This window comes from Rhipicephalus microplus, chromosome X (genome assembly GCF_043290135.1).
Source record: "Rhipicephalus microplus isolate Deutch F79 chromosome X, USDA_Rmic, whole genome shotgun sequence".
Classification (NCBI taxonomy): Eukaryota; Metazoa; Arthropoda; class Arachnida; order Ixodida; family Ixodidae; genus Rhipicephalus; species Rhipicephalus microplus.
Window position 1 is genome coordinate 256,422,867 of NC_134710.1, and position 27,828 is coordinate 256,450,694.

Sequence of the window (27,828 nt, forward strand, 5' to 3'; positions counted from 1 at the left end):
TAAAGTTAATGTAGTCCACTTTTTATTAAGTTTTCACATTTACATTTCTTTTATGTACACATCACAGGATAAGCACTTGAAGACTGCAAAAGCAAAAGCTTACACCACAGAATCATGCTGTGCTTTTACTGTTAGAGGGGAAAAAAAGAGGACTTACGGCAAATTAAGGCAACGATGTAGGCACTAGTGAGGACTATGTCAAAAAATTACGTGCAGTATGGGACACTACAAAATGACATGAAACACTATATTTAGCTTCAAAGGTCCACCAGTACACTAGAGGGAATCTTTACACCTCTCGTTCCTAGCGTGAGTTGACAGCCTAATATCTGCACAAAATTTGACAAAACAACACAACACTTGTGTACGCCACATGCAATGAGAAAAAGAAAACAAGGGTAGTGTTGAATGTCAAAAACTTCCACATTACAGCACACACTTGACTGGCTTTAAGGCTCTGTCGAATTTCAAGAGCAGCAGCTCGCCTGCGTGCAGCTGCATGCAAAAGAATACAGACTTTTATGGGCACTTCGTTCAATAACATGCAACCACACAGACCACATTTCAAAGTTGTCTGCAGAGTTATATTTATCTAACAATAAGTATTTATATATTTCTCATTGTTGATATTCTATGGCAAATAAATTTTAAAACCTACAAATCTAAAAAAATCAAGGCTCAAACTGGTTACTTAACGTACCAGTGATGCTGTTTGTTGAGAGGCACTACATGAGTACAATTCCATTTTATCATTGAGCACGTATGAAGACATAATACTTTTTAAATATCGCACATTTCAATGATTAATGCAAGTATATAAATCTGATCTGACTGGGAGGGACATGGCAGTGCAAATGTCATTAGACGTTCCAGTCATATACCCCTATACTATGGCTCTTTTTTGTTTTTGCTCCCTGTGTCAATACAATATCCAGGTAAACAAAAGACAACACCAAGTAAAGCATTACATTTACCATCAGGTCCATGGCTAACCATTATTCTGATGCAATAAATTGCATTTAAATGCAATTTCTTTGGTTTCATTCTCAGTAAGCCCATAAAACTTTAATTTATACAATGAATGACAAAAGGTAACAGATCTGGTGCTCATAGATGATTCAAGGATACCTGCACTGCATATTTCATGTGGGAGCACAAGACGACACACAAATCAAAATGCTAACAGCTTTACCAGATAACCCTGTTGAAAACCTATCTAGTCGCCTGCCTTCCCTTAATTTGGACTTGACAAACTTTATGTTTTTCAAATATTTCCTGCAACATCAGCAGTGTCAACCTATGGTATGATCAACTTCTGTCTATTACACAAGTTGATTGTATAAGTTTTGGTTAAGTAGAAAGCAAACTAACTGATATGAAAGTATGTAATGAAGCATCAAAGTGCAAACAAGGAAGCAATACATAGGCTCCACAATGAGATATCCTTGACTTCAGGAAACATTTCTACAATACAATTACTAATGCTCTCATATGATGGCATGCCAGTTCATAAAACACTGGACAAGAAATAGGATTAAGCCCATACCTTCTAAATAGATGTCTCTGTTGAACAAGCCTGCCGACAGTCGTGTGCTGCAATACAAAAAGAGAGGACACCTCATAAGTCAAATGAAAACCTAACTCACATGAGTCTGCTCCTGGTGGCAAGGCTGCGTGTGTGAGAGCAAAAATTTTCAACTGAATTCTCAAATCACTCGGACGATAAAACAGATGAAAAATAATATAGACCACCCTTCAAGAACCTGTAGCCTTTATGTACATCAGCCATTAAAGCAGTGAAGTGAAAAATAATGATGTAGAGCTTAATTTCACAGTTTTTCAGATCCATGATTATATTCCAAAGCTGTGCAAGCAAGCGTATTGCATCTTGTAGTTGCCAAACTTGGCAAAGCTGATCACCCTTGCATCATAGAAATGAATTTTGGATATAATTTAACTATGGTGTACTGAAATGCACACTATAGATTTTAACAAGTTCAAGCTTTACCTAAGAACATTTGTTACTGTAAATGATTGTTGAAAGAAAACCAGTTGCATTGACGAATGCTGAAGCCATCACATTTTTCCCATTTCATTGTGATACTACTTAATGCAGTTCTAATAAAAAATGTTTTAAATATGAATCCCAATATAAGACTACTATTTTCATTATTATTCTGATTCCAATGCATTACCTTGGCATACACAATGGCAGATGCAGCACTCTAAAAGCGAAATCTAAATATCTTACACACGATTTGTCTTCCTTCTTAAATACTAATCCGAAAAAATTCTAGCCAGTAATTTCCCCTCACAATGCTACCACATCTGTCAGTATACAAGATGCTAACCATATGCCTCTATCAGATGTAGATAGTGCTTCAGTGTTGAACTCATTTTTTTCATCTGTGTTCACGTGTGAAGATCATTTTAGAGTGCCCGAAGTTCCCGAGTCTGATTATACATTTATGAAACCTATTGTCGTCAGCACTGAAAGGATTGCGAAACTTATTGGAAAACTTAAATTATCAACTTCTTTAGGCATTGATAACATTAATTCTAAGGTGCTCAAAAACACGTCATTATGCTCAAGTAAAATCCTGTACCACATTTTCACGCAATCTTTATAAACAGGACAACTGCCAGCTGATTGCAAAATAGGTAAAGTAGTTCCCTTATTTAAAAGTGGCAATAGATGCTCACCAGAAAATTATGGCCCCATATCACCAACATGCATTTGCTGCAAGATGCTTGAGCATACCATTTCTTCACACATTTATTGTCATTTAGAAACCAATAACTTCTTTTTGAGAACCAGCATGGATTTAGGTGAGGTTTTTCTTGCAACACTCAACTACTAAAATTTACCATTGATCTTCACTTCAATATAGGTAATAATTTACAAACTGACTGCATTTTCCTAAATTTTTCTAAAGCATTCGACCGCGTATCTCATTCCCGCCTGATTTCAAAATTAACAGAACTTCATTTAGATTCACTAACCTTCTCGTGGATCCGTAACTTTTTTTGTGTTTTCGAAAGCAGTTCCCTCTGGTTAATAACTCTTGCTTTCCAATTTCCAATGTCACCTCCGGAGTGCCTCAGGATAGCGTCTTGGGGCCACTACTTTTTCTAATCTACATTAATGATCTTCCATCTAACATTTCTTCGTCAATACGACTTTTTGCTCACGATTGCATTCCATACCGTTCTCTAACTAGTACCGATGACCACCTTTCTCTCCAGGAAGACCTTAATCTCAATAACAACTGGTGTAATGCATGGCAAATGAGTTTAAATTTATCAAAATGAAATGTATTATTCTTTAGTCGAAAGAGTTGACTGTTGAATTTGATTACTCCATAAATAATTCCAATGTGTCACGGTCGTCTTCGTATAAATACCTCGGCGTCCACTTGACTTCTAATCGTCCTTGGGCGGCACATGTAACCTACATATCTGCATGGAGTATTTTCATTTTATTTTAGTACTTAGAAAAAGGGGTGCAGAAATCCCTAAATTACTACGTAAACACATCTAAAGTAAATTATACGAAGAATATGGTGTGCAAAATGACACTTTACCTTGATTTGAATAGAGGAAAATGTCGAATGCACAAAACCAAATGTGGCAACAAGTGAAGACAAGCACCAATAAAATGACAATAATAAACCCCCAACTCCTAGAATGCTACACAATACAGTGAAACCTTGTTAATAAGAATCTCCTGGGAATGTGGCATATACAAGCACACTAACTGCCAAGTACTACTACAAGACTTTCTTGTCAATGCATGAAAAATGGGACCACTTCACTAAAAGGAGACACTTACTGCCACATGGGGCTGACTGCTCCTTCAAACTACTATACAAGTATTCACGCGTAGCACATCACCTGCTAGCTCACACAATTACTTATACCCCTGTCGCGTTGGAGGTGTCATGTCATTAGGTGCAAATGTTATTCGGTGAAACGAATACCATTCAATACATGGTGGTGCTACATAGAAAAAAGTATGTCACTCAATCATAATATCAATGTCGAAAATTCAGAAAAAAATGGCCGGAAAAGTGGGAGGTAACTGTACAGTGATTAAAAAGTGAAGTTGTTTATTTTAAAAAACAGGTGGGAAGTCACCTTGCTAAATAAAGATGCCTATAAATTTTATATCGCAAAATATATAACCACTATAAACCAAGTTGATCTGCCTAGCCAGTTGCCACAGCGGATAACACAAACAACACGGCTGACATGGCAGAGCTGCTGAACGACGACGCCAAGCTGCAGCAAGTAATGCATTTAGTTGCTTTGTTATTCGCGGTGCGAAAAATGTCCATAAGCCAGGGAGAAGAGACTGGATCGTGAGATGAAAAAAAAACGAAAGAAAAAAAAGCCTCCTTGATGCCATCGCTGGAGATACATGCCCACATATGCACAGAGGCATCTGCTTGTTTACATTCTGGCCGCCAGGGACGGCGGCCTCACGCACTGAGATGGAGAGTAAAACCATTTTGCAATAGCCCTTCGTACACCTGACATCATAAAATTGAGAGACCCTTTGAAAAGCAACAATAATAGCATGTTTCCATGAATGCAGGTCAAATTGAGAATGCCAAATGCCGTCTTTTGAGTAGTCCTTGGGATAGAGAGCATACATTCGGTTCAGTGGCGAAGGCAAATGTGTTTTTTGAACTTATTCGATTGCCTAAGTAATTTGACTCTAATGACTTTGTACATCTCTGTCTAGCAGCCACATAATGTCATTAAATGCAAATGTCATACCATTTGAATGACATTTAAACACCCAGTGTCATGGAGTTATTACAAAGTGCTTGCTGTACTGCACATATTTGGAGAGTCAAGTTCATTTGTATCTGTGCAACATCTCACCACAAAAGCGTGTAGCAAGTACTTTGTTGAGCCAGTAAAATGATGGCATGCTGCTATTTTTCTCACCAGGGATGTGTCTCCGCAACACACTTGGAAGTCTCGCACAAAGAGGCAGCAGTTAATAGTGGCAGGTTGTGTTTAATTTGCTGCCTATGAACAGTGTGTAGTATGCTTTACAACTGCTCCATGCTGCGCGGTCTACTGAGCAGCTGCTTGAGAGACGCTCATAATTGGGTTGTCCGCAATAAGTTGTACTGGCCATGAGCCGTTCCTGGCCACCATCACACCTCAAGGCATCTCTGACGCTTATCCTTATAGGTTGTTGGTGGCCTCCATTACGTTGTGGTGTATTTCTCATGTTTATCCGTAATACTATATACATCGCGTTACAGTAACTGCTCTGGAGTCAGAATTATCAGTCGATTTGTCCCTACAGCAACCAAAGAGCAGGAGATATTTTGTGGCGTATTGTGGCTTCAGCTACACAGCAAGTTTAGGGGTACAGTGAAAATGACAAAAAGTAGTTACGACATTCACTAATGATCAGGTTCTGTGGAGGTTGAGTCAAGGGTCCATCACAACTGCAATATGATCATACTTTTAAAACAGGTGCGCTATAAAGAGGTTTTACATTAACAATTCCCTAGTATAAAATTTCTGCTTGAACTTTTTCACATGCAGACTAAAGTATGCATGCATCACGTTCATGCCAATCTTAGCTGATGTGTGCCCTGAAGGCAGGACAGAGGGTGCAACGAGAGCGAGTAAGTTTTTATATACTTCTTTGAACCAGGATGCTATCTTATGCGGGCACGAATTATGCAAGGCAGGGGGCACCAGGGGAGGAAACGGCCCCCTTAAGTTTTTGCTGGCCCACCCTGTAGCCCCCCTGCACAAAGACAACCCAGATAATCCTGTTTGGCCTCAAGCGCAAGTTCGAGATATACAAATACTGAAATTTTGTAATCGAATTATACATCTTCAATTATACCAACCTCTGAACAGTAAACTCAACAATGAACATTTTCATGTTTTGCAAGCAAGTACAATGCTTGCGCAGAGCCTATTTAGTATGAGAATTCAAGCTTATATGCATTAATGTAAGTATGTATAATATAAATTACATTATATGTTCACATAACTACTAAATGGCATATTATCCTCAAGATTAAGACACACACACAATGACCCCTTCTGGGTCTTCCTTTCGTGTGTGTCTTAATCTTGTGGCAAAATATGTACCTCAGCAAGAACCAAGTGGGCAAACAAGCAGGTCTGTTAAACCAAGTAGTAGCTAAGGAACTTGTAAATGATAGATAAATACTTGAAATTATTTGGCAACATTAAATTACATTAAGGTGGTAGGCTTACGCCAAAGTGAATGTTTTTGCAAAATTGCTTGCTTGATTTAGTTTTTCTGCACGCCCGGTCATTCAAACATGTGTAGCAAGAAACTTATCTTCCTATCATCATTAGTTTGCGAGTTACAATAAGATTTCTATACACCATACTCATATACCGAAACCGAAACCACAATGTGTTGGTTACGAAAGTGTTTTTCGTCTACAGTAGACTCTCAGTAAACGGAAATCTCTTAAATACTGCTTAAATAGAACCCTTGCCTCTGCAATGATTGGTTTTGGGCTTGTATTCTGCACTTATGTTCACTTCTCAGTAAATGGAACTCCTGTTGAATGAAACACATTTTCCTGGTTTCTTCAGGTTCCGTTTACTGAGAATCTACTGTGTATTAATAATATTCAAAATACTTCATGAATTTTATGTTGACTGTTACGTAAGAGGATGTCTTTTTATATAATTTTGTGCTTCTAATTGTGTTCAAATCTTTAAAAACAGCCACAAGGAGGATGCCAAACGCTCGTGGAATGTTTGTTGTTTACCTTGGTCGGCATGCGTCAGGCATCGTTCTACATTTCTTCCACGTGTCGATGCTGCAACGTGCGAGTTCTTAACCCACCTGGATTCGAATATATATTCAGACCAGCATTACTAAGTGCAGAACTCAGAAGACAAGGAAGTGCAAGTTTGGTGGAAATCGCTACACCCCGACGATGCTGCCTCCTGACACGGGCGCGGGTGTTTCGGCGACCACAAGAAAGGTTGCGGGTATTACGAAAACGTACGGGGCTCCGCCGCGAAATTCTTCGCTCCAAAATAACAGGCTTGTGGACATTGACATTCTTTTTTCGGTGTTTTTATCACTAGTGACATGCCCTGGATACATGAACCCAATGCTGAAGCTCGAAGAACACTCTCACCAAGGGATATGCTCAACCTGTGCGGTCGTGTGTACTGACTGTGGGTTCGAGCGTCCATTTGATACGTCTAGAAAGGTGGGACGTGTAATGAAAATAATGTTCGTCTCCTTTACGCGAGGTGCCAGTTGTGAAAAGGGCACGTAGGTGCGGAAATTTTTGCCAAAGTCATGAACATGCCTGCTCCACGTCACTCCGCCTATGACAAATTATCGTCTCGGCTTTCTGCAACTGCAGGAGAAGTGCCGTCGAAACCTATAGCTGATGCTGCTGTGGAACTTAGTCAAGTTGTGGGCAGTGCTGCGTGTGGTGTTTCAGGTGGCAGAAGCGTGGCCATTCATCTTTGAACGCATGTGAGTCTGTGATTTCTGTTGACACGGGAAAAGTCATAGATGGTGAGGCCCTTTTTAGGTCGTGTAAGTCTTCTAAAACTAAAAGGAAGCTGAGGCCACAAACTAAAAGGAAGTTGAGGCCACAAAGTGCTTCTTTTCAGGAATAAAAGGCAAACCACACTTCCTGGCAAGCAAACCACGAAAGAAGTGCTGGCAGTATGGAGATGGTTGGTCTGTACTGAATATTTGAGAGGGCGCAGCCAAAAAGAGGCTTGAAGTACCTGAAATTCTACGGTGATGGTGATTCCAAGAGCTGCGCCGCTGTGAAAGACATGTATAGAAAGGACAGTGTCCAGAAACATAAATGCATTGGGCATGTCCAGAAGCGTGTTGGCTGCTGCTTCGGAGAACTCAAGAAAGGAGTGCGTGGTCTTGGAAGTAAGGGAAAGCTCACCGATGCCCTCATCGACCGCCTGCAAAATTACTATGGCATTGCCATAAGGGCTATTATGGGCAACATTTGTGCAATGAAGCAGGCTACCCTAGCCAGTCTTTTTCATCGCAGCTCTACCAAAAAGCATCCGAGACAAGATCTGTGTTTACTTGGACCGAACAGCTGGTGTGTGTACAGAAGGGTCGAAGCACTCGGCCAAGGGGAGTACGTACACAAAGGATGACTTTCGAACGATGTGCTCAACAAAGTCAAAATTGTGTACAGCGATTTGTGCTCAGATGAACTTCTGATGAAATGTTTGCATGGAAAGACACAAAATGCAAATGAGTTATAATGGTCAGATATGGCAGCGGGCTCTCAAAGAGGTCTACGTAAGCTTGCCTACAGTAATGTTTGCCTTGCATGATGCTGCCGCACACTTCAATAATGGCAGTGTAAGCACCCTAGACATCCTGAGCCAAGCTGGCATAGAACCAGGATACTACACGACGAAAGCTTGCATTGCCAGAGATCACAAGCGTTAGCAGAATACCAAACGCAACTCAGCGGATGGGACGAAACAGGCCAGAAAAAAAAGAAGAGCAGTCACACGAAGAAAAGGAGACCATAATGCTATTCAACAAAGACCCACATAAGAATCAGGTGCATTTTAGGACTCTGTACGAAGTTTCTGACATCTTGAGCCCGCTCTGAAATCTTTGTTTACGTTTTCTTCAAAATAAGAATTTGCTGGAAGTCATGTGATGCGAACTTCCATAACTTTTTTTCCTAGTGCATGCTTTGTTTGAAAATTTAGTACAATGTTTCACCACTTATATATCTGTCCAGTGAACTAGGATAAAAGAAATTGATCGATTAGTTTTGAATTCACAGCTGATTTTTCAAACAAGCTCAGTATAAATTGGCACTTTTTCTGAATTGTTTGGAGATTTTAACATAACTTCCTTGATACTTACTGTATATTATTTATCCTAGTTCACTGCATAGCTACAACCATTGATTACAGAAATGCCAAAGCTTTACTAAATTCAGGCACCCGTTAGTCACTAATCACGGTTGATGTAACTACCACTTTTCATTGAATATTTGACAAAGATGGCCTTCCAAAAAAATTAAAAATCAATATTTTGCACTCTAAATGACTAGCCAAAGTAACTGAGACAGGCTTGTTCCGAAAAAGCAGTAATTTTGTTCTTGGCTCCTCCGGTTGAAAAAAGTTTTTTTTGGAGGTGGCCTACCACCCTTATGAAACATGCTACCACATGTCCAGTTGTACTATCGTGCTCAGTATGAGCTACACCGCGGGAGCATATGGTCAATCCCAATGTAAGGTTCTATAGTTGCACCAATCATGACATTTTTTGTGTTATCAGGGGAGGGCTCGGTTGTACCTGTGAGTACGCATCGCCCAAACTTCCTTTCATGCTCGTGCTAGTTTTGCGCTGTGGTTATAACGGCTTCGAAAATGATGCCTTAGAGGGCAACAGCAAGTTAGTGGGGGGCGATGCACACCCACAAGGATAGCCAGACTTCCTCCCAATAATTTGAAAATATGCGACGATTGGCGCCACTGTACAACCTTGCAGTACGCTCAGCCATGCGCTCACGTGCTGTAGTTCATACTGATAGTACATACAATGTTGTGTTTACTGAAAGAAAGAATTAAGTGCAACAGTTTTTAAGACATGCAAATGTAATTAAACTGATCAAATAATCAACTGCATTAAATTGCTAAACAGCCTAAATATTTAAATGCAACAATGAAGTGGAAGCTACATGCCCAATGCAACTGCTTATGAACTGTTGGTCCGGCATAACAACTGCTTTTATTCAGCCCAACTATATTATGGAATGTTTAATACATCTGCCATTTGGCTTTTCTCAGGACACCAATGAGTGTTATTTCTTATACACATTCAAAAAAGACGTGTCGGGAACTTGAACTTCTGGATTCTTGAGCCGAACATGAATCAAATGGCCTGCACTACTCTATTTGTATTTAAGATCTGAAGTGTTGGACAAATATTATAAAAAGTTTAATTGTGGGTTTAAATGTCCGAAAACTGTACATAAGGCAAAGAGGAACCCCATTGTGTAGTGTTCCGGATTATTTTTCTTCAATGGCAGTTCTTTCAGATGCACTGAAAACATTGTACACTAGTATTTTAGCATTTATCACTACTCAACTGATATCACAGAAGTCAGAAATCAAATCCACACAACCTCCAATAACTGCCGACTAGGTTATGAGTTGCATTAAATTCAGGATCACAAAAATCACTGCAGTCTGTTGATTTTTGTTTTCTACTTTCAAAAGACCTTGTAGATCAATAGCAAATACAAGAATTGGCACAATACTTATATATTGCAATAATAGTTCAACAGTCTAAATGGTTTTCTCATATAAAAAGGCTGAATAGAAAAAACATTGCGCACAAACTGAACAAATACTATTCAGTTATTGAGAAGTATAGATATTTGAAATAATAATGAAATATTTTCATGAGATATGGCACATGAACTAATCTATATTTAGTAAAAGTGATAAATTGACTGTTGCACAACCCTTACTATCCATGTCTTTGACAGATAAGAAGCCACATGCAACACCCAGTTGCAAAACTCTTTCAGAGAGAACTCTGCAACTGGTAGTCAACCAAGACAGTGTAATTGTATAGCAATATTAATTAAAACCAATTCTTACTTGTCTCTTCCAGATCGAATCCCCACTTAATACAGCCCATACACTGGTCGATAATCAGAGGTTTGCATTTATGGAATTCAGTGATAGAGAATACACTCTATATGGCCTTTTCTCTTGCTTTTATAAAGTATTAGATCCTAAATGAAAATAGGTTTCCAGTGAAAAATGAGCCTGACAATACCAATGCCATGAAATGAAAAGTGCAACCGATGGCACTCTATGCTTCACATCATCAAACTGACTCGAGCCAACTTTGAAGTTGTAAGTCGGTCCAAATTTTTGTCTTTCCTTTTTGAAAGCCAAAAAATGCCTGACCTGATCAGCAGAGAAGAGAGAGATGCTGCATACAACACTGGTGAATGGAAAACATATTGAGAAAACAAGGCAGTTATCTTCTAATTCAAACAGATTTTTAGAGCTCGCCAAGAAAAAGTGGTGCTCTTTTACGAGATGTTCTTAACACCGTGAATCACGGTGCAGATAGCTAACTAAATACAGCCTTATCTAAAGTCATATTTCATATTAGGCACATGGTACAATTGCAAAACTGAAGCTCAGCAGTTGTGTAGTAGTGTCAGTTTAACAAAAATCCAAAGACTATCACCACTTTCTAGATATCTCTTTGCAAGATCACTAATGAATGAATGCATCTGCATTTCAATTAAGATCATTCCAGAAGGGTTGAGAGGCGGTGTAGTTGGTATAGATTCACACTGAAATATTGGGAGCACAAACCAACAGGATGTAAAGGAGGAGACAAACAAGTGCATACAACAAATGACTTGTTTGTCTCCTCCTTTGTGTCCTGTTAGTTTGCCCTGACAATATTTCAGTATAAAAGGTCATTTCAAGCTGTTATAGGAAAGTTTTTAAGAGACTTGTCTGGAATACTAGTGCATTTTGTAGCATATCTGGAAACATAGCAAACCTAAATTTTCTGCTGAGCAGGAATGACCCTACTTCTACTACTCTGCTTCAATTTTGCTATTGTAAATTTTACAATAAAGTAAATTGTTCGAATTGGAGAAAATTTTTTCATAGCTACTTTAAGGTTGTGACTTATGAAGGCAACTTTTTTTAAAGAAAGCCTCAGCTTTGAAGAACACTACTGCAAGTTTTCACTATACAGTCGGGAAAGCAATGTCTAGGGAATGTTTCAACGAAATCATTTTCAAGCAGGCTCGTTATTAAAAAATTTGAAAAAAATTTAACTGCTTTGTTACTATCTTACCGGGAGGCAAGATTCACCACTAATGGAATTACCCCCTTTGCCTCAGCCATTCTTCGCAAGCAGAGTTCCTTCACCCATGTGGTACGTGGTGTAGGGGCCACACCATGTTCACATGACTAGCTCCACCCCCCTTAGGCCTTCTTTACCTAATTTTGCTTCATGGCACATATCTAGAGAGAGTGTAATAGATGATAATTCAATGTCACATGCCATAGAAAAAGATACTACAAGCAGTGTGTGTTCAGCATTTGTGTGCATGACCTTGACTTGCTACATGTGCAGCTTCCACGAGAGAAAAAGCTCAGGACGTTGTTTCAAGTTTCGACCGCTTTCACACCATGTTACTGTCAGTTTTATGTTTTGCAAGCACTATTGCCCCCCACAATCTACACATCACTCTGTTTCATCTTAATTGCACAAACCTAATTAAAGGGCGTTCTTTAAAAATTTTAGCAAAAAAAAAACGGAAGGTGGTATACAGAAGATTTAAATATACAAACCATCTACCATAGCACTTCTTGGTCGATCAAATTTCAGGAGGTTCTCATACGTAAGTTGTTTATTCTCATGGTGATCCTTCAATAAACCGACGACTGTGGAACGATCATTCACGAGTCGAAAATTCAGATCGCCACACCAAAATACATGGTGACATCTTGCAGTCACATCTGCAATGAATCAAATACACATTCACAAACCTTTTAAGAAAAAAAAACACCAGGCCTGTGCAAAACGCGCAGCGCCGTCACAGCAAAAGCTGGAAGAACGGCCTTTCTAGAGCCTTTTCTGAACACTCTTGCAGAGACTACTACAAGTACACTTGCATGATACCCACTACACCGTAAGTCACCATAACATTTGTGAAGTAGAAAAGCGTGCACTATTTCATTAGTATTTGTCTTTCTTCAGAGGAGCATGGTGCCCTCTATGCAGCTGTAAGGCATTAGGTACAATGTTCATTATTGGCATTATGTGCATTATTTGCTGATGTTGTAGCTAATGACGGCAAGCAATTATGACTGAGCCTTTTGTAGTGGCCTGGAACCATTCAATAAACCCCATTGTTTAGAAACTCACATTGCGTGATGCTAGGTTGCTTTGTTACTGTTCTGAAATGCTCTTTTAACATGATTCCTGAACTGACAAGAAGCGTGCATAAGGCAAGTCTGCAGCAGAATTTCGAGCACAGGAGTAGCTCTGTGGTAGAGCACTGGGCTGCCACAGACAAGACCTGGAGCCCCCTCTACGCGAGATATTTTTCTCATTTAGTTTTTTTTTTTCATACTTCATGCGATATTGGTTGCGGACACTGTCGGCGGACGAGTACGGCGCTGGAGACGGCCTTTTTTGTGATATCATAACAGCTTTCCCTGTAAAAATAGTAACCTACTAAGAAATTAAAGATGGGAGAATGTGAGCACACCAGGGATAATAACAGCTCGGTTTTAGGAATGGACCTAATATTAATGTCGTTTCCTTTTTTATTTTTTGCCCTTAATGTACTGTAAGAGCATGAAAACAGTAAACAGAGCAAAAAATAGCCGAGGTTGTTCATTCTAAAAGACAGGGTGTGCAATTATAGACACACAAAAAAAGTCATGACACCACAAGATGGCCTGGGCTGTCTATTAGGAATGCATATTCACCAATTAGCTCTGCTCTCTGTTATTCTCAGCTGACACTGGTTGGTCAATACTGGCTTGATATTTGCTTATGAAGCTTGTTATGGGCACGAAAGCAGTAATTAGGACAAGAGGTAAGGATAACGTTGGTCTGTGAATATGCAATATGCAGTTGTTTCCTTTTGTAGGAAAACATATCGATCTACAACTATGAAAAAGAAGCTCCAACATTGTAAAACCAAAATTACCTACCAAGCATTTATATTTGTGTGATTTCTTTATTAACCATAGTATCAAAAATGGTAACTAAAAGCTGTTGCAAAGGGCAAGTAAGCATCAAGAAAGAATCGGCATGTTTATTACACATGTTGAATTTTATTACACGATTTTTACAACAAAAGCCACAGGGCAAGCATAAAGTATTCAGGGTGGGTTATTGCAAAGTATAGTGTCATGTTTCAGAAAAATTCCTTTACAAGAGACCCCAATTTATTGAAGTTTGTGATGTAATTAGCTGCTTTTTTTTCCCATGCATGCTGGCGATATTCAGAAATGCAAATACTGTTGCAGCCAAGCAACTGAATTGTATCTAAGCCTTGGTGTGTTTCAGCTAACTTGAACAAAACACTTATGAAAGCCAACAAGTGTACAGTACTGCTTTTTATATTCTGGCATAAACTTTTATGTTGAGACTATGTCAATAATTAATGAAGATTAATCACAGCAGATGGTCTTTAAACCAAAACAAAAGGAACCAGGAAAATATATTTTATTTATCAGGAGTTCCATTTACTGAGAGATGAATAGGGGTGCCCAATACAAGTACTAAACCAATCATATCAAAGGCAGTTGTTCTATTTTGTCAAAGGCAGCAGTTTCATTTAGCAGATTTCCCTTTACTGAGATTCTACTGTGGTTAACATTTAGAGGACTTTTACTAATATATGAGAAGTAAATCGTTGGAGGAGTTGTAAAGAATATTGCTTTGTCAAGCATAAGTATAGCTGACTTTCTTTTCTTTTTCCCTTTATTTTAATCTATTTTAGCTTACGGGAAACGTGCAGCACCTACAAGTGGAACAACAGTCTACTACACCACTACACCGCCACGTGCCACCACTTCAGTTTTAACTGGCGTGCTACAAATAGCCATCTCTTTTTCTGCTACACCCACATTTTACACAAGTGTGTAGGTGCGAAGACCACATATTGGATAAAACGGGTAGGCCTTCAGAAAGTCAACAGTGCAGGAATCTTTTAGGGCCTCAAAGGAAAAGAAAGGACAAATTATATGGAATCAGTCATGCTTTCAATGTGATAGAAAGCACAGACATGTGGCAGTGTATTCTGAAAGGGCAATCGGCTGGCCAGTGTAAACCACAAAGCATAGGCTGTCAACATCAATGTTTGTATGGATTCTTTCTTGTCGTTTCGCCTGACGTTGTTTTTCTGACTCCTGTTAGGCAACCCCATGCAATGGACGTAAGTAAAACGTACTATCTCCGAACTGCACGTGTCATATTTAGTAATGTCTGGAAGTTCCACGAAGCTTTCTGCACTGTAGTGCAGCTCCATTTTTAGACGTTACTAGCACTGCACAAGTCCTTGAGTAACTTTGTCACACGCCAACCTTGCAAATGATATATTAGCTGTCACTAAATGCAAAAATGGTGTGGTGCAGCGTTGCTTGCATGCACAGTGCTGTTAAGAAGAATGGCAATACAAGGAGCATAAAATTCTGGCGGTCCATGACACATTTTGCAGGCATGCGGAGATTCTTCCCTAGTGTTACTGTTTGACTGCGGTACAGTAGAAAAACAGCGGCAGCCTACAAGGGAGAATTGCTGAATCTGTCGATGGTTTTCCACCAACAAAATGTCGACTGCATACTTGAGATCACTTTGCTGGCTGTCACTCACTCCTATCAGCACCGTAAAAATATCAATTAACTTGCATGGAGTGTAAATTCACACAAAAAAGCAACAGCATGAACTTGATAAAAGTGCCCGCATGATAACTTGCTTTATGTGGCATACACTAATCCGAATTTCAGTGAATTTTCGAAGCAGAAAACTGAAAAACTTTGTTCCAGGTGCATAGTTCTTATAGTTATGGCACAGTTTACGACTCAGCAATTCATAGACGACACTGCGAAATAACCCAACATGTGTTTACTGATGAGTCAGCTGCTGCACAAAGCATGCCAGTTCCTTTCATTCACTTATGTACTGCATCACCACAGGCTCAGTGCTTGGTTCCTATAGCTGCAAGTGAGAATAGAGTAAAAATAAGCATCTTTTTGAGCTATATATTTTAATGTAAAAGCTGGACGGGTAAACAAGTATGCCTGTATGGCCAGTGCAGAAAACAGAAACAGTGAAAGTAAAATCCTAGCAGATGCTACAACGCTGTTGATTTTTAAGCGCTTAGTATGGCACAGAAAAAAGTTATTAAAACAAGGCTGTTTGGTCACTCTGAGTGGAGCTCCACTTCCAGGGCCTCACTGGCTATCGGGGCTTGCCAGGGCGGGTCAGTAGTCGCCAATCCACCTTTTTCATTTTCTTGTGCTGCCTGCTGCCATTTTGGCAGCACAGCTGATGAACATCTTACTTCTTGATGCTGCCAGCTGCCTTCACTGTTTATGCATATACTATGTCGCACACAATGTGTTCACTAGTTGTGGGTAGCGAAGCAAGCGTTCAAGGTAGTCAATAAAATTTATCCGAGATAAATCTGTACATCTCTCTATCCTGTCGTTCTTTATAAAGGTGAGGAGTGGGCAGGGGAACACACATAGCTAATTTCATTCAGGTCCAATGACCTCAGAAAATTGCCAGAGTTGACCTTTAGGTCATCATGCACAGATTCACATGAGATAGACCAACCTTTGCTTTGGTACTGAAGCGTGAAATGTGCTTGTTTTGGTAAGTCAATCTGATGACATATCTTTTCATAATCTTGGTTACACTCCTTAACTCTTTTTTCCTGAGCTAGAAAAAGAAGAAATAAAAGCATTATCAAAGTTGAATGCAATATGACAACTTTAAAACATCGAAAAAAACAAACATTTTTTCTTTGTCTTTTTGGCACTGATATGCAGCTATTTGCCAGTATAAATGATCATTTCTCTAGCATGCTATGAATTAATTATTGTGACCCATATTATTAAGACAAGTCACTAGTGGCTTTTTAGCCTTAATGCAGCTTGCAAATAAGTGGTATTCTCGATGTGGCTGAAAAATCAGTTCCTCTTAAAAAGGTCTACTCATGGTACTTAAAAGAAAGCTGCAAAACAAATATCACATGTTTTCATTGTATGTAGGGGACGCCTAAAAAAGGGCAATGTTGTTTATGCCATACCTAGTCAGACATTTCAGACAAGGACTTAAAAAAAAAAAAAAGACGTCGCTGACTAATAATGCATTTAATGCCACAGTTCAACATCACTATGAGTATGCATAAACATAATGCCACATGTATAACATGACAATTGTCTTCACTATATACAAGTGAGACAACTCTACCAAGTTCCTGCTTCTGTGCTTTTGCTGCATTTGCTGCTGCCACCTGCCTTCATTGCAAGGGATGATACTCAGCCGTACAAAGTCTGACTCTATATCTCAGTTGGCTGCCTAGCTATCAACTCAATGAAAAACAGCTATTTTAAATTATTTTGCTGATTGATTGATTTGTGGGGTTTAACGTCCCAAAACCACCATATGATTATGAGAGACGTCGTAGTGGAGGGCTCCGGAAATTTCGACCACCTGGGGTTCTTTAACGTGCACCCAAATCTGAGCACACGGGCCTACAACATTTCCGCCTCCATCGAAAATGCAGCCGCCGCAGCCGAGATTCGATCCCGCGACCTGCGGGTCAGCAGCCGAGTACCTTAGCCACTAGACCACCGCGGCGGGGCAAATTATTTTGCTGCATATTCTGTGCTTTATAGCATTTGACACTGAAAAAAGGTGCTAAGAACTTTTTCCCACTAATTTGACGTGCTACAGGAAACCACAGTGAAATATGGCTCATTTGCCCCCAAAAAACAGCACTTTCGCATCCCATTATGTGGTAAAATGTCATCACAAATGCTGCTATTACATCCTTAATTGCTATTAGCCAAAAGGACTGGATCTCACAGTTCGATCTTACAAATTTTTCAAGCAGTGAGAAGTGCAATGTACAATTAGATAGACTAATCAAGTTCTGCTCATTGTCGGTAGCATGGAGAGAGATAACATAGCATAAGCAAATGCATGTTGTGAACAAACTCAAATGTTAGGCCAAGTAGCACTTAGTGTGCAGTGGCAAGCCTGCTGAAGACAGTTATCTTGCCTTAGATTAACTTCATTGCATTTTTCTTAGATACTGTGGAGCCTCGTTTGAAAGATCTAAACAAAAAATTGGCTTCAGCATCCACGAAGATTATAGCAGAGAAAATGGGTTGAGTAGCTACATGTGACACTAAATGGACAATTGCATTTGTTGCAGATACAAATAAGTCATACTTAAATGGATACTGAACAAATCTTTTGCTGTGGAGATATTTAACTCAAGTGAAAGCTGGGCACTGAAAGTGGTAAACACAACCTTTCCTTTCAGGCAGAAACTAAACAAAAATAATGAACTTAACCCGTTTTTTACAAACTGTCACTTCTGGAGGCCATGTCGTTAATTAGAAGAGGTGGGGTTTCTCATCTTCAGGAACAGGAATGCCAACCTTTACTCACGTGCTAGGAAATGAAAAATGTAAAGCTATCATAAGGAACTGACTAAAAATAAAAGCATGATGCTTGAACAATGCAATAAAAGCAAGTGCCAAAAAAATGCCACCAATTATATTTTGGGGAAATACTGTCTATAGTAGGTTTATCCATTGTTTTTTCTACAAATCGATTTTTGGCAAGTGCCACGGTTGAGACAGTTAATATGGAATGATTAACTTCACTTCACAAATACTTAAATTTACATCCTATAAATAATTAGACAGACATTGTGACCCCTTTATACAAAAATTTATTGTAAAGGCCAGTGTAGCAAGATAAAAGACAAGGACAAGTGAAACGAAGCATTAAACCATCACAATGTGGTGCTCCGGTGTTACCATCTTCTGTGTGAAAATTTATGTACACTGCTAGAACGCGTCCAGAACCGCACCGCCCGATTTGTAACTAAAAATTATAGTTTTCGCACTAGCATTACATTACTTAAATCAGAGTTGGGCTGGGAAACACTAAGTAAATGTCGGTTGCATCACAAACTTGAACTACTATATCGTATTTATTTAAATAAGACTGGTCTTGATCCTAAAATTTTCTTACTAACCCCGCACTTTGTATCTAAGCGATGCGACCATGAATGGAAAATTCGTGAAATTGATTGCCGTACTGATGTGTACAAGGGTTCTTTCTTTCCCCATTCCATTGAGGCCTGGAATAAACTACCAGGTAGTATTATTAATTGTACATCTGATGCTCTGTTTCACACGTTTTTGTCGCACATGTAAATTTTTTATTGTGACACTGCTTGTACATTTGATGCGCTATTGTGCAGATTTGTACCACTTATTCTCATGTCAGTTCTCTTTTTCCTTTTCTTTTTTTTTTTCGATGTGATGAATCGTATTCATGTATTTGCATATACCCCCCTGCTGTAATGCCTTGTTGGCGCTGAAGGTAAAATGAATAAATAAATAAATAAAGTGTAAAGATGTCAATATACGTTATTACATATAAAAACAAAACTGAAACTGCCTGTACAAAATCTGTAAGCCTAATTTTATAGGCACTATAAGGCTTGAAAGTACCTATTCTATCACTATGAGGTACTTAACGATGAATAGTTGAAAAAAAAAAATGTTGATGCCCCTGTAACACCAATAATTTATATGCGAGAAAATGTATGTTGTAGTGCTTGCATAGAACTTTATGTCATATGATGCAATATGAAAAACAACGGAAACTTCTTTTAGAGGATAAATACAGTTTGCCTGGCCGAGGTTATTGCCTTGTGAACTGAGGAAGAGTATAATAACCTTAACATTCTCGCAACTGGGCCGCAATAGAACATTAGTGAGGGATCCATAGGAGCCTAAGAGCTTCCACTAGCCAAAAGTCACTTTGTATAACTTGATCTCAACCAAGGCTGATTGGAACACTAATGGTTGCGCATTAATGGTATCACATGTTGGTTGTGCATTAATGTTGTGCACCACATAGAAAATTTGAGAAGGCTACAGCCAATGTTAAGAACACACATACTAGTATGTTCTACAAGTGCTTCAGCCACAATTCTCAGCAACTACTGCAGCCTTTTGAACAGTTAATATGAGCATGCCTTAAAGCTCTAGCAATTTTTTGAAAGTACACATTGAGGCATAGGCACAATGTCATGCTACACAAAACACGTTGGATGCATAAGAGGACCAGCAACACTTTGTTCTCATGCCACACATCATGCAGCACACAAACATCATGGGCATGTTTTGAATCGGACATATTGCAGTGGGCAAAGAAAGAGCAGCTCAGATACAACAGCTGCTTCAATGTTGCAATGTCTCAGGTTCGTCGTATTTTGTCAGTCACACGCAATGTCAAGCTGGCACACCAGCAAACTATGGCTCCGACTAAAAAAGTCACAAAGTATCTACCCCGAGAAGTCAAATGCATTATCCTGCTTTTCCTCAAAATAACGTTTGTCCTCCCTCTTCCTAATGTAGAGTATATAATACAGTGTGGCCTAAGTCAACATCTGAAACAACAAATTTATTTTTAAAAGCACCTCTTTATTATGAAGATGAGTCAGATGGCCTAATATCTGTGATCAACCATGGCAATCACAATTGTGGCAGAATAAACTTTGAGTGATTGCAATCATACAGTACATGATGCTTTAAGTATCGTGCAGTATATATAAATGTTTCACATAATACCTCAAACATCATTTAGAACCTTCACAATGTCCCAATTTGAAGTACTGTGAAACATTTTTTTAAATATATTTATTTAAAAGAAAACATTACAGTGAGTGAAACTTGCAATGCTATTTAGCTTGCAGAACATTGGACCGCTAGCTAGACTAGACTAGTCAATACTGATGGTACTGAATTGCAAACAACGCTATACATTGACACTATATGAGTTTTATGTCTTGGTCTCAACCCTGTTTTTACGTTTGTGCTTCAATAGCATGATTATTTAGCATGCCTTAAACTTTAGCTTTTGCTCTGAATTTAAGAAAGTGATGCAGGAGCATTGGCAGAGTTTCATGTAACGAAGGAGAAAAGAGGGGAGGGGGTAACTTGACCCTCTTATATGTAAACATACGCACATTTGTGCACACGCATTATATCTGCACATATACTATAAATTTTTCAACGTATGCTTGAACCCACCGCCCAATCTCTCCCCTGTTCCGCTTATGAACTGATGCCATAAAAAAATTAATGAAAGTTACAGTGCTTTTATTAATGATAACAAGGCAGGTCCTACACTTCTCAGCTTATTCCTAAATACTTTAATGGTATGATGAATGTCATATAACTAGACATGAAAATTTGATTGATATGTGGGGTTTAACGTCCCAAAATCACCATATGATTATGAGAGACGCCGTAGTGGAGGGCTCCGGAAATTTCGACCACCAGGGGTTCTTTAATGTGCACCCTAATCTGAGCACACGGGCCTACAACATTTCCACCTCGATCAGAAATGCAGCCGTCGCAGCCGGGATTCGATCCCGCGACCTGTGGGTCAGCAGCCGAGTACCTTAGCCACTAGACCACCACGGTGGGGCAGAGATGAAAATTTAATGACCAAGAAAAGGCTAAGAAGTAGAAAACGCTAGTTGAGCAAGTTTCACACACCTACCCCTCGAACAGCTACCCAACTACGAAAAATCAGTAGTAAATAAATTAGAGATTCACAAGCGTGAGATTACATAGGCATACACATGCATTGCACGCCTATACCTAAGTTTGAGACAAATACTTCAATCTGATGAAAAATCTTATAATCAGAAATTCATCACACACAAAGCCATAATTTTAACCTACAAAACATGTTCCAGCAGCTTTGGCTCCACCACTGATACCAGAAAATCAACCAGTGCTCATGAAAGCTGACAAAAATTGTTATCTCTTAGAGAAGTACTACCATAATCATCAATAGGTTACTTCAAAAGAGCTTATTGCGTCACGAATCGGCTGCTGCAAAACGCCTTAAATCCATCCAATATGAACAGTGTTACAGTTTTGTTGCCTCCACTTTCTCTCTCCTTTCATACCAGCGAGCATGCTGTAACTCTAAAACAGAGGGATGCCAAGAGGGCACAAATATGCATCGATTCTTCAGTGTGCGTCATCGCATAAGCAATTTCTTTTCTTTCTTGAAACGCACGGCTTACTTTCAGTGTGATCGCGTGAGAGCGGGCATGCACTGGGATCTTACGGTGGCCATGGTAACTATGCATCTCACGATGCTTAAATCAGTCAATGACTGTGAGCTTTGGGTTTATGGCATAGTCATTTGGGTTTATGGCATCATTCGTTGAGAGAAGAGGAAATGATGTCTAGCCGACTGATAAATGTTTATTATTTCAAGGCCGCATGCTGCACTATAAAATTTGGCTCACGTGTTCAGGAACCTTGAATACCAATCAGTGTTTTCTGACCATGCTAAAAAAGTGTTTCAGGGCCCTTATAAAATGGCCCTGTGACACGATTTGAGCAAGCCATTCATCTGATGCTCTGGAATGTGCCGATATCGTTGCGTGAGTCGTAGCACCGAAATTGAAGCCGTGTAATTTTCATTCACGGGACAAACTACCTTTATTTCAGACTATGACAACACACATCAGCTATTTTTGTTATGGGAAGTGACGTCATGTTATGTGACATGACGACAAAAGCCGTGTTTTTTTTTATTGCCTTGGCACGATAAGTAGCATGCAATATTTATATGGTGGTGGTAGCAAGGCCATACGAGTGCATACTAAAAACAGTAAAAACCCTTTTTATTCTTTCTCTCACAAAAAAAAGTCCTGTTTCTAAATTATGTATTTTTATAACAACGAACACAATACCTAGTCTGTGAACCCAGCTACGGTATGCCAGCAACTAAAGGTAGCAATGCTTGCCACATTTTAGTGAGCCAAAAATGACATAGGGCCTTAGGATATTTTATTTCAGTGCGTTAACAATTATACGAACACACTCAGCTGAATGTTGCCACTGCCGTCATGTCCCATATATACATATAAAGGCACAAAGAAAAATAAATCAGAAGAAAAAGAATGGCAAGGCATCACACCGGGGATTCGAGCCAGCGACTCCTCGCTTCTCAGTCCGCTGCTTTAACTAACAAGGCCGGGCCGCTCATGCTATCCGTCTCACTAACGACGAGCTACATATAAAAATCATTTACCACTGGCTTACTGTCAATGGACATGCAGCCGGATATTGATTATTCTAAAATTTTTTGTTTATTCCTGGGGCAATCAATTTCTACCTCATCCCTTTAAAAATAAAAAATTTTCTTCATAACAACCACCTGTTTTATGGCCAATCCCCCATGGTGGGTGGAAGCCACATATCAAGGAACAAGCAAGCAAGAAGCGAGCTTACTCCTCCATCCAGCTGCTTTCGGCGTTGATGCCAACAATGCAATGTCTAGGACAATCTGAGGTGGGCACTTTGAAGAGCATCGGGACTGCACTTTTCGCTACTCTCCCCAGTATCGACTAAAGCCATGGAAGGAAATGCCCGACAAACGCCCGTGAAAATGCTGTATGTAGATCGATCGGCCTTTCTGATGCCATCGTGTGTTGTACAAACACCTGTGGAACAGCTCCAATAGAATGCTAGTCGCACTGAACCAAGGCAGGCTCGTATACATGCCCAGACACAGGAAGAACGTGCTGCTGCGCGTGTGAGACACTGCTGCTTAACACACATTCGACCATGTTCACTACATTTTGTATGGTTCCTAAATATCCTAGCTTTACTTCGTGTAACAGTACGATGAGCTGCTATGGCATTAATTGCTTCGGCCTTGTGCCAAAACTGCAACTTTTTGAGAGTCCCCTAGCTCTAACCAAATGCTAATAATTTCAAAACTCAAGGAAATATGCGCTATTATTCATGTACAACTTTTAGCATACTATTTCTGCAGTAGTTCCGTGGTAAATTTTCACAGAATGTTATTATTATGCCGACATGAAAGCAAATAATTTATTCTACACTAAATTATGCAGTGTACATAATAAGTACTTTAGAGAAGACACTACACTAAACATGTTTTGGTATCACAATAGTTTGCACCAGAGTAGACCTTGGTCACATCTTTCCGAATTATTCCGACAAACACAGGCATGCATAGCAAGGGCCTGAACAACAGCAGTGTTGGGAGGCTGCTCTGCGCAGCTTGCAACCAGACTACAGCACTGCATAGTGGAATGTGCCGGAAGGGCTCGATGAAGCACAAAAAAATCCGGCCGTTTAGATTCTGCATCTTGTTCCCCTCCCTCCTTCCCTCACCAGATTCTCTCATGAATCAATAAAGCTGTTTGCCTACGCGCCTGCCTTAAACAAGCTTGATACAACATCCAGACACTCAAAATATGTTAAAATGAAAACGATCCCAATACAAGAAGTGGCAGATCTTGTATTCTGCCACTTCTTGTAATACAAGAAGTGGCAGAAGTGGCAGTGGAAAACAGCCAGCATCTCCCATGTTATAATTATTATACAGCTTTCACCAAACCACATCATTTTCAAAAGAAAGGCAAGAAGTGAAGATAGCAGCTTGCAATGAGCAATTCGTAAACAGGGGGCCAGAGCTGGAGCAGACGCTTTGTCAAGTGGACTTCTCTGTGTTAAAGCCTTGAAAAAGAGAAGTCCACTCGTAAAAACGTCAGCTCCAGCACTGGCCCCTGTTTAAGGCGCGTTTACACTAGAGAGACACAACACTGATTTTGGTCTGCGGGCTGTCTTCGGAAGTGTCTTTTCTCTTGACGTCGGCCTATGCACACTGCAACGACACAAGCTATCCACCGGTGGTCTCCCGAAGGCCCTGCCTGCGTCTTGTCGTGCTCACAGTCTTTCATTGGCCAATTCTGCAGTCACATTGGGGGCACAGGCAGTGACACCAGCTAAACTTGCACACCTGCACCTCATTTTCAGCCATGCACCCTGCTCATAATTGTCCCTCTCCTGCTACTCGGCGCAGCCCCCGCCATAATCCATGGTAACGAGGGGCAGGGTTCAGACGCCTAGGAAGCCTCGGAGAGGGTATTGTTAACTCCCCCAAGATTGCCCGCTTTGTGGTGGTTTGAAGCAAAGACATGGTTTTGCTGAAGTTTTTGGTCTCTCATCATGTTACACTACGATGAAATGCTGTTGTTTGAGGCGTCGGCGGCGGCCTAGTGTGACCATGGGGGCTCGCGATTTCGCCAGCAGTCGACTCGTCGGCCGATGATTTGCGTCTGCCTTGTGTTTTCGTGGGGGTCATGTCAGTGTTGTGTTGCTCTAGTGTAAACGCACCTTTACGAATTTCTAAGGTTATTTCCAAGTGGCGCTTTAATGAAATTCAACTCCCAATTACAACAACTTTGACATGACAGGTGCTATGTGGGATTCCTGGCTTGAGATTCAACTTGCAGTGACCAGGTTGCTATGATTTGTTGCAATGTATGGAAGATGGAAACAAAACTCAAGCTGATGGCACCACTGCATCCTTCGTTCTACATTTCACTATCCCTGAATGCATATAGGAGTTGTTAAAATGCGTGTTTATCAGAAATTCTTCATTTCAGAAGTCACCATTATTGACATCATCTGGTCAAATTCCATTATATTTAGATGTGTAGAAGCTCCACCGAAAAAAAAAAATTTAATTCAGGAACTTATTGCTTCAACTACTCAATGCCAATTCTGGAGCCCATGAGGTGGGGTTATAATACAAATCTTTAAAATGTAAAAGGTGCAAGATCAAGGACAGCTTTACTGTCACCAAAATATTTGAAAACATGTACTGGTATGTCATACATCATGAGACATGTAGTCAACTTCATAGAGACGCGTACTGGCCATAGTTCTCACAGTGGGTCTGATGGGGATCACATATATACCTCAATTGATGTGATGACAGAGTGCTGGCAGCATTCAGAATAAAGTGTCCAAAAGGTACTACACGCAGAACACCGAACATAGTAGTTGCCATTTATGTAAGAGCTCATAAAAGTGATTGGCTTAAGTTGTTGTGTGTAGCATTGCAACCGTAAAACATGTATGAGAAAAATTCATGTATCACTGAAAATAAATCATGCAGTTTGTGCAAAAAAGCTTTTTCCTTTTTTTTTGTGTGTGACCAGTGCGAAAAGTGAGAAAGAGAGATAATAGGGTAGAGCCAGTGTATGAAGACCACTTATGCAGGACACTGTTCATGCCTGTGACCAACTGTGTTGATTATGATGCATATGATTCGCTGGCAGGTAGGTCAAGTCTTGAGTAGGCGTTCCTTATAGTCAACTGTAATCCACCACCCATGCAAAACAGTGTTGTTCTTGTAAATCAACTTTCATTAAAAACAAATCGAAATAATAAACAACCACGACATGCACACCAGTAGGTTTGTTTTTACTTTAAAAAAGAAACAAGTTGTGTGCAATAAATTTGGTTTCAAGTCTAGCAAAAAGAAAAAAAAAATTATTTTACTCCAAACAGAACACAAGAAAGAGAAATAATGCTTAATATTGCACTCATGTAGGACAGCTGCTACTGCTTTAAAATACAATATTTGAGCTACAGACACCATGTGTAACGACTTGTTATGCACGGCAACCTACAAAGCCTCATAATCATTTAAGTTTCGAAGACAACTGTTTGTGTACAGTATAGGAAGACACTATGACTCGAATAATGTTTTTAACACCTACATTGTTTGTTATCATTCAGAAGTTGCAATCACTTGGTGAAACCTGGCCACTAGACACGTGGAATTTGACACATGAAAATAAATTCAGCATGCGGTCCCTCCCCCCCCCCCCCCTTTTTTTTTCTTTCACATACTAATGTGGTGTAGCCCACGAACCTCAGACGAGCATTCTTAGTTGAAATCTTGGGAAGACTACTAGGTTGGTCTGGAGGAAAATCACTACTGTCTTGAAATTCTGACATGCCTGAAACTGTCCAAGAGTGGTGCACCTCGGTAACACAGCATGTTGAACCTGTTGGGGGCTCCGTTTTTGCCAAGGGAGACAGTTGATGAGCTTTGTTGGCATAACTACCATTGATTCCATCACTGAGGGACTTGAGGCTGCCTGTACCCACGCAATTGGTCTGACCTAGCCGTTGCTCTGTAGCAAAACTCAGAGGTCGTTTCAAGCTGGTGGACGATGGACACTTGACAAGACTAGAAAGACGAACCTATTCCACCCTAGGCGTCAACGATGGAGTCTGAGAGTCAGAAAGCCAGTTCTTCTCTGCAACACGTCTGGGTCGTTTTGTTCTCGCGCTATAACTATCGTCATGCCATACCAACTAGCCCAAGCTGCCACACTTCAAAGGCTTCGTCATCAGACGACGAACTTGCGCTGTCATGTGCTAGTGAGGCTGCAACAGAGTATTTGTGTACTAGATGGAGCTCTTCGAGAGGGCTTTGAACAGGAGGGCTTTGACTTTTTTTTTTTTTTTTTTTGCCCGCCTTTAATTCTTTCCTTTTGGGAGGTAAGCCGGGAGGGCCGCTTGGGAGGGTCATCTTTACCGGCTGGTTGGTATCGATTCATTCTGGTGTACAGTCTCTATTTTCGATCACATCGCTGGAAAGAAATAACAGTAAACGAGAAGGCATGAGCTTCACTATGCCGTACGTACCCCCGGACCCCCAATTTTAAAGCAAGATACTTTTGTGCAACAGCTAAACACGGTCTCTGCACCACACGGCAGTCGTGAGTCGACACATTCATGCAGTATAGATGGCCGCTTGCAAACCTAATAATTCCGTTTTAAGCAGGTACACTCGATGGGGAATGTTCGCAGATCGTTCAAACACTGAAAACTACACAGCGTAATATTATTACGTTAAAGTGGCCTGCGGTGAAAACGAAACGTACCCATTAACTGTCAAAGGCACGGCAGCAGTAGCAGCACCGTCAAAAGCCCAAATAGCAGACTGGTATATTAAGCACTAACGATGTCAGGGCGTGCGTCAGCAGTAAACAATTAACTACTGGACGCGCCAAAACGCGGGAAATATTGTGGCATAGAGCTGCGAAACGAAAATCGCTAGCAGACACCACGGACGACTCACGTGAACAACCG

The 27,828-nt window shown here is 40.1% G+C and overlaps 1 protein-coding gene across 2 annotated transcripts; it reads right to left on the reverse strand.

Moving 5' to 3' along the window:
• On the reverse strand, positions 1-27,828 carry LOC142776076 (inositol polyphosphate 5-phosphatase E-like). 2 transcript variants are annotated; one of them, XM_075878985.1, is made up of 5 exons: positions 27,621-27,828; positions 16,394-16,498; positions 12,395-12,555; positions 1,547-1,593; positions 1-495 (listed from the first exon to the last, which is right to left on the reverse strand). In XM_075878985.1, exons 1-5 carry the CDS (start codon positions 27,622-27,624, stop codon positions 468-470), a joined length of 345 nt encoding a protein of 114 aa, XP_075735100.1. In that variant the 5' UTR covers positions 27,625-27,828; the 3' UTR covers positions 1-467. The 2 variants fall into 2 exon arrangements, with proteins under 2 accessions (XP_075735100.1, XP_075735101.1); XM_075878986.1 differs by having other exon boundaries at positions 12,388-12,555.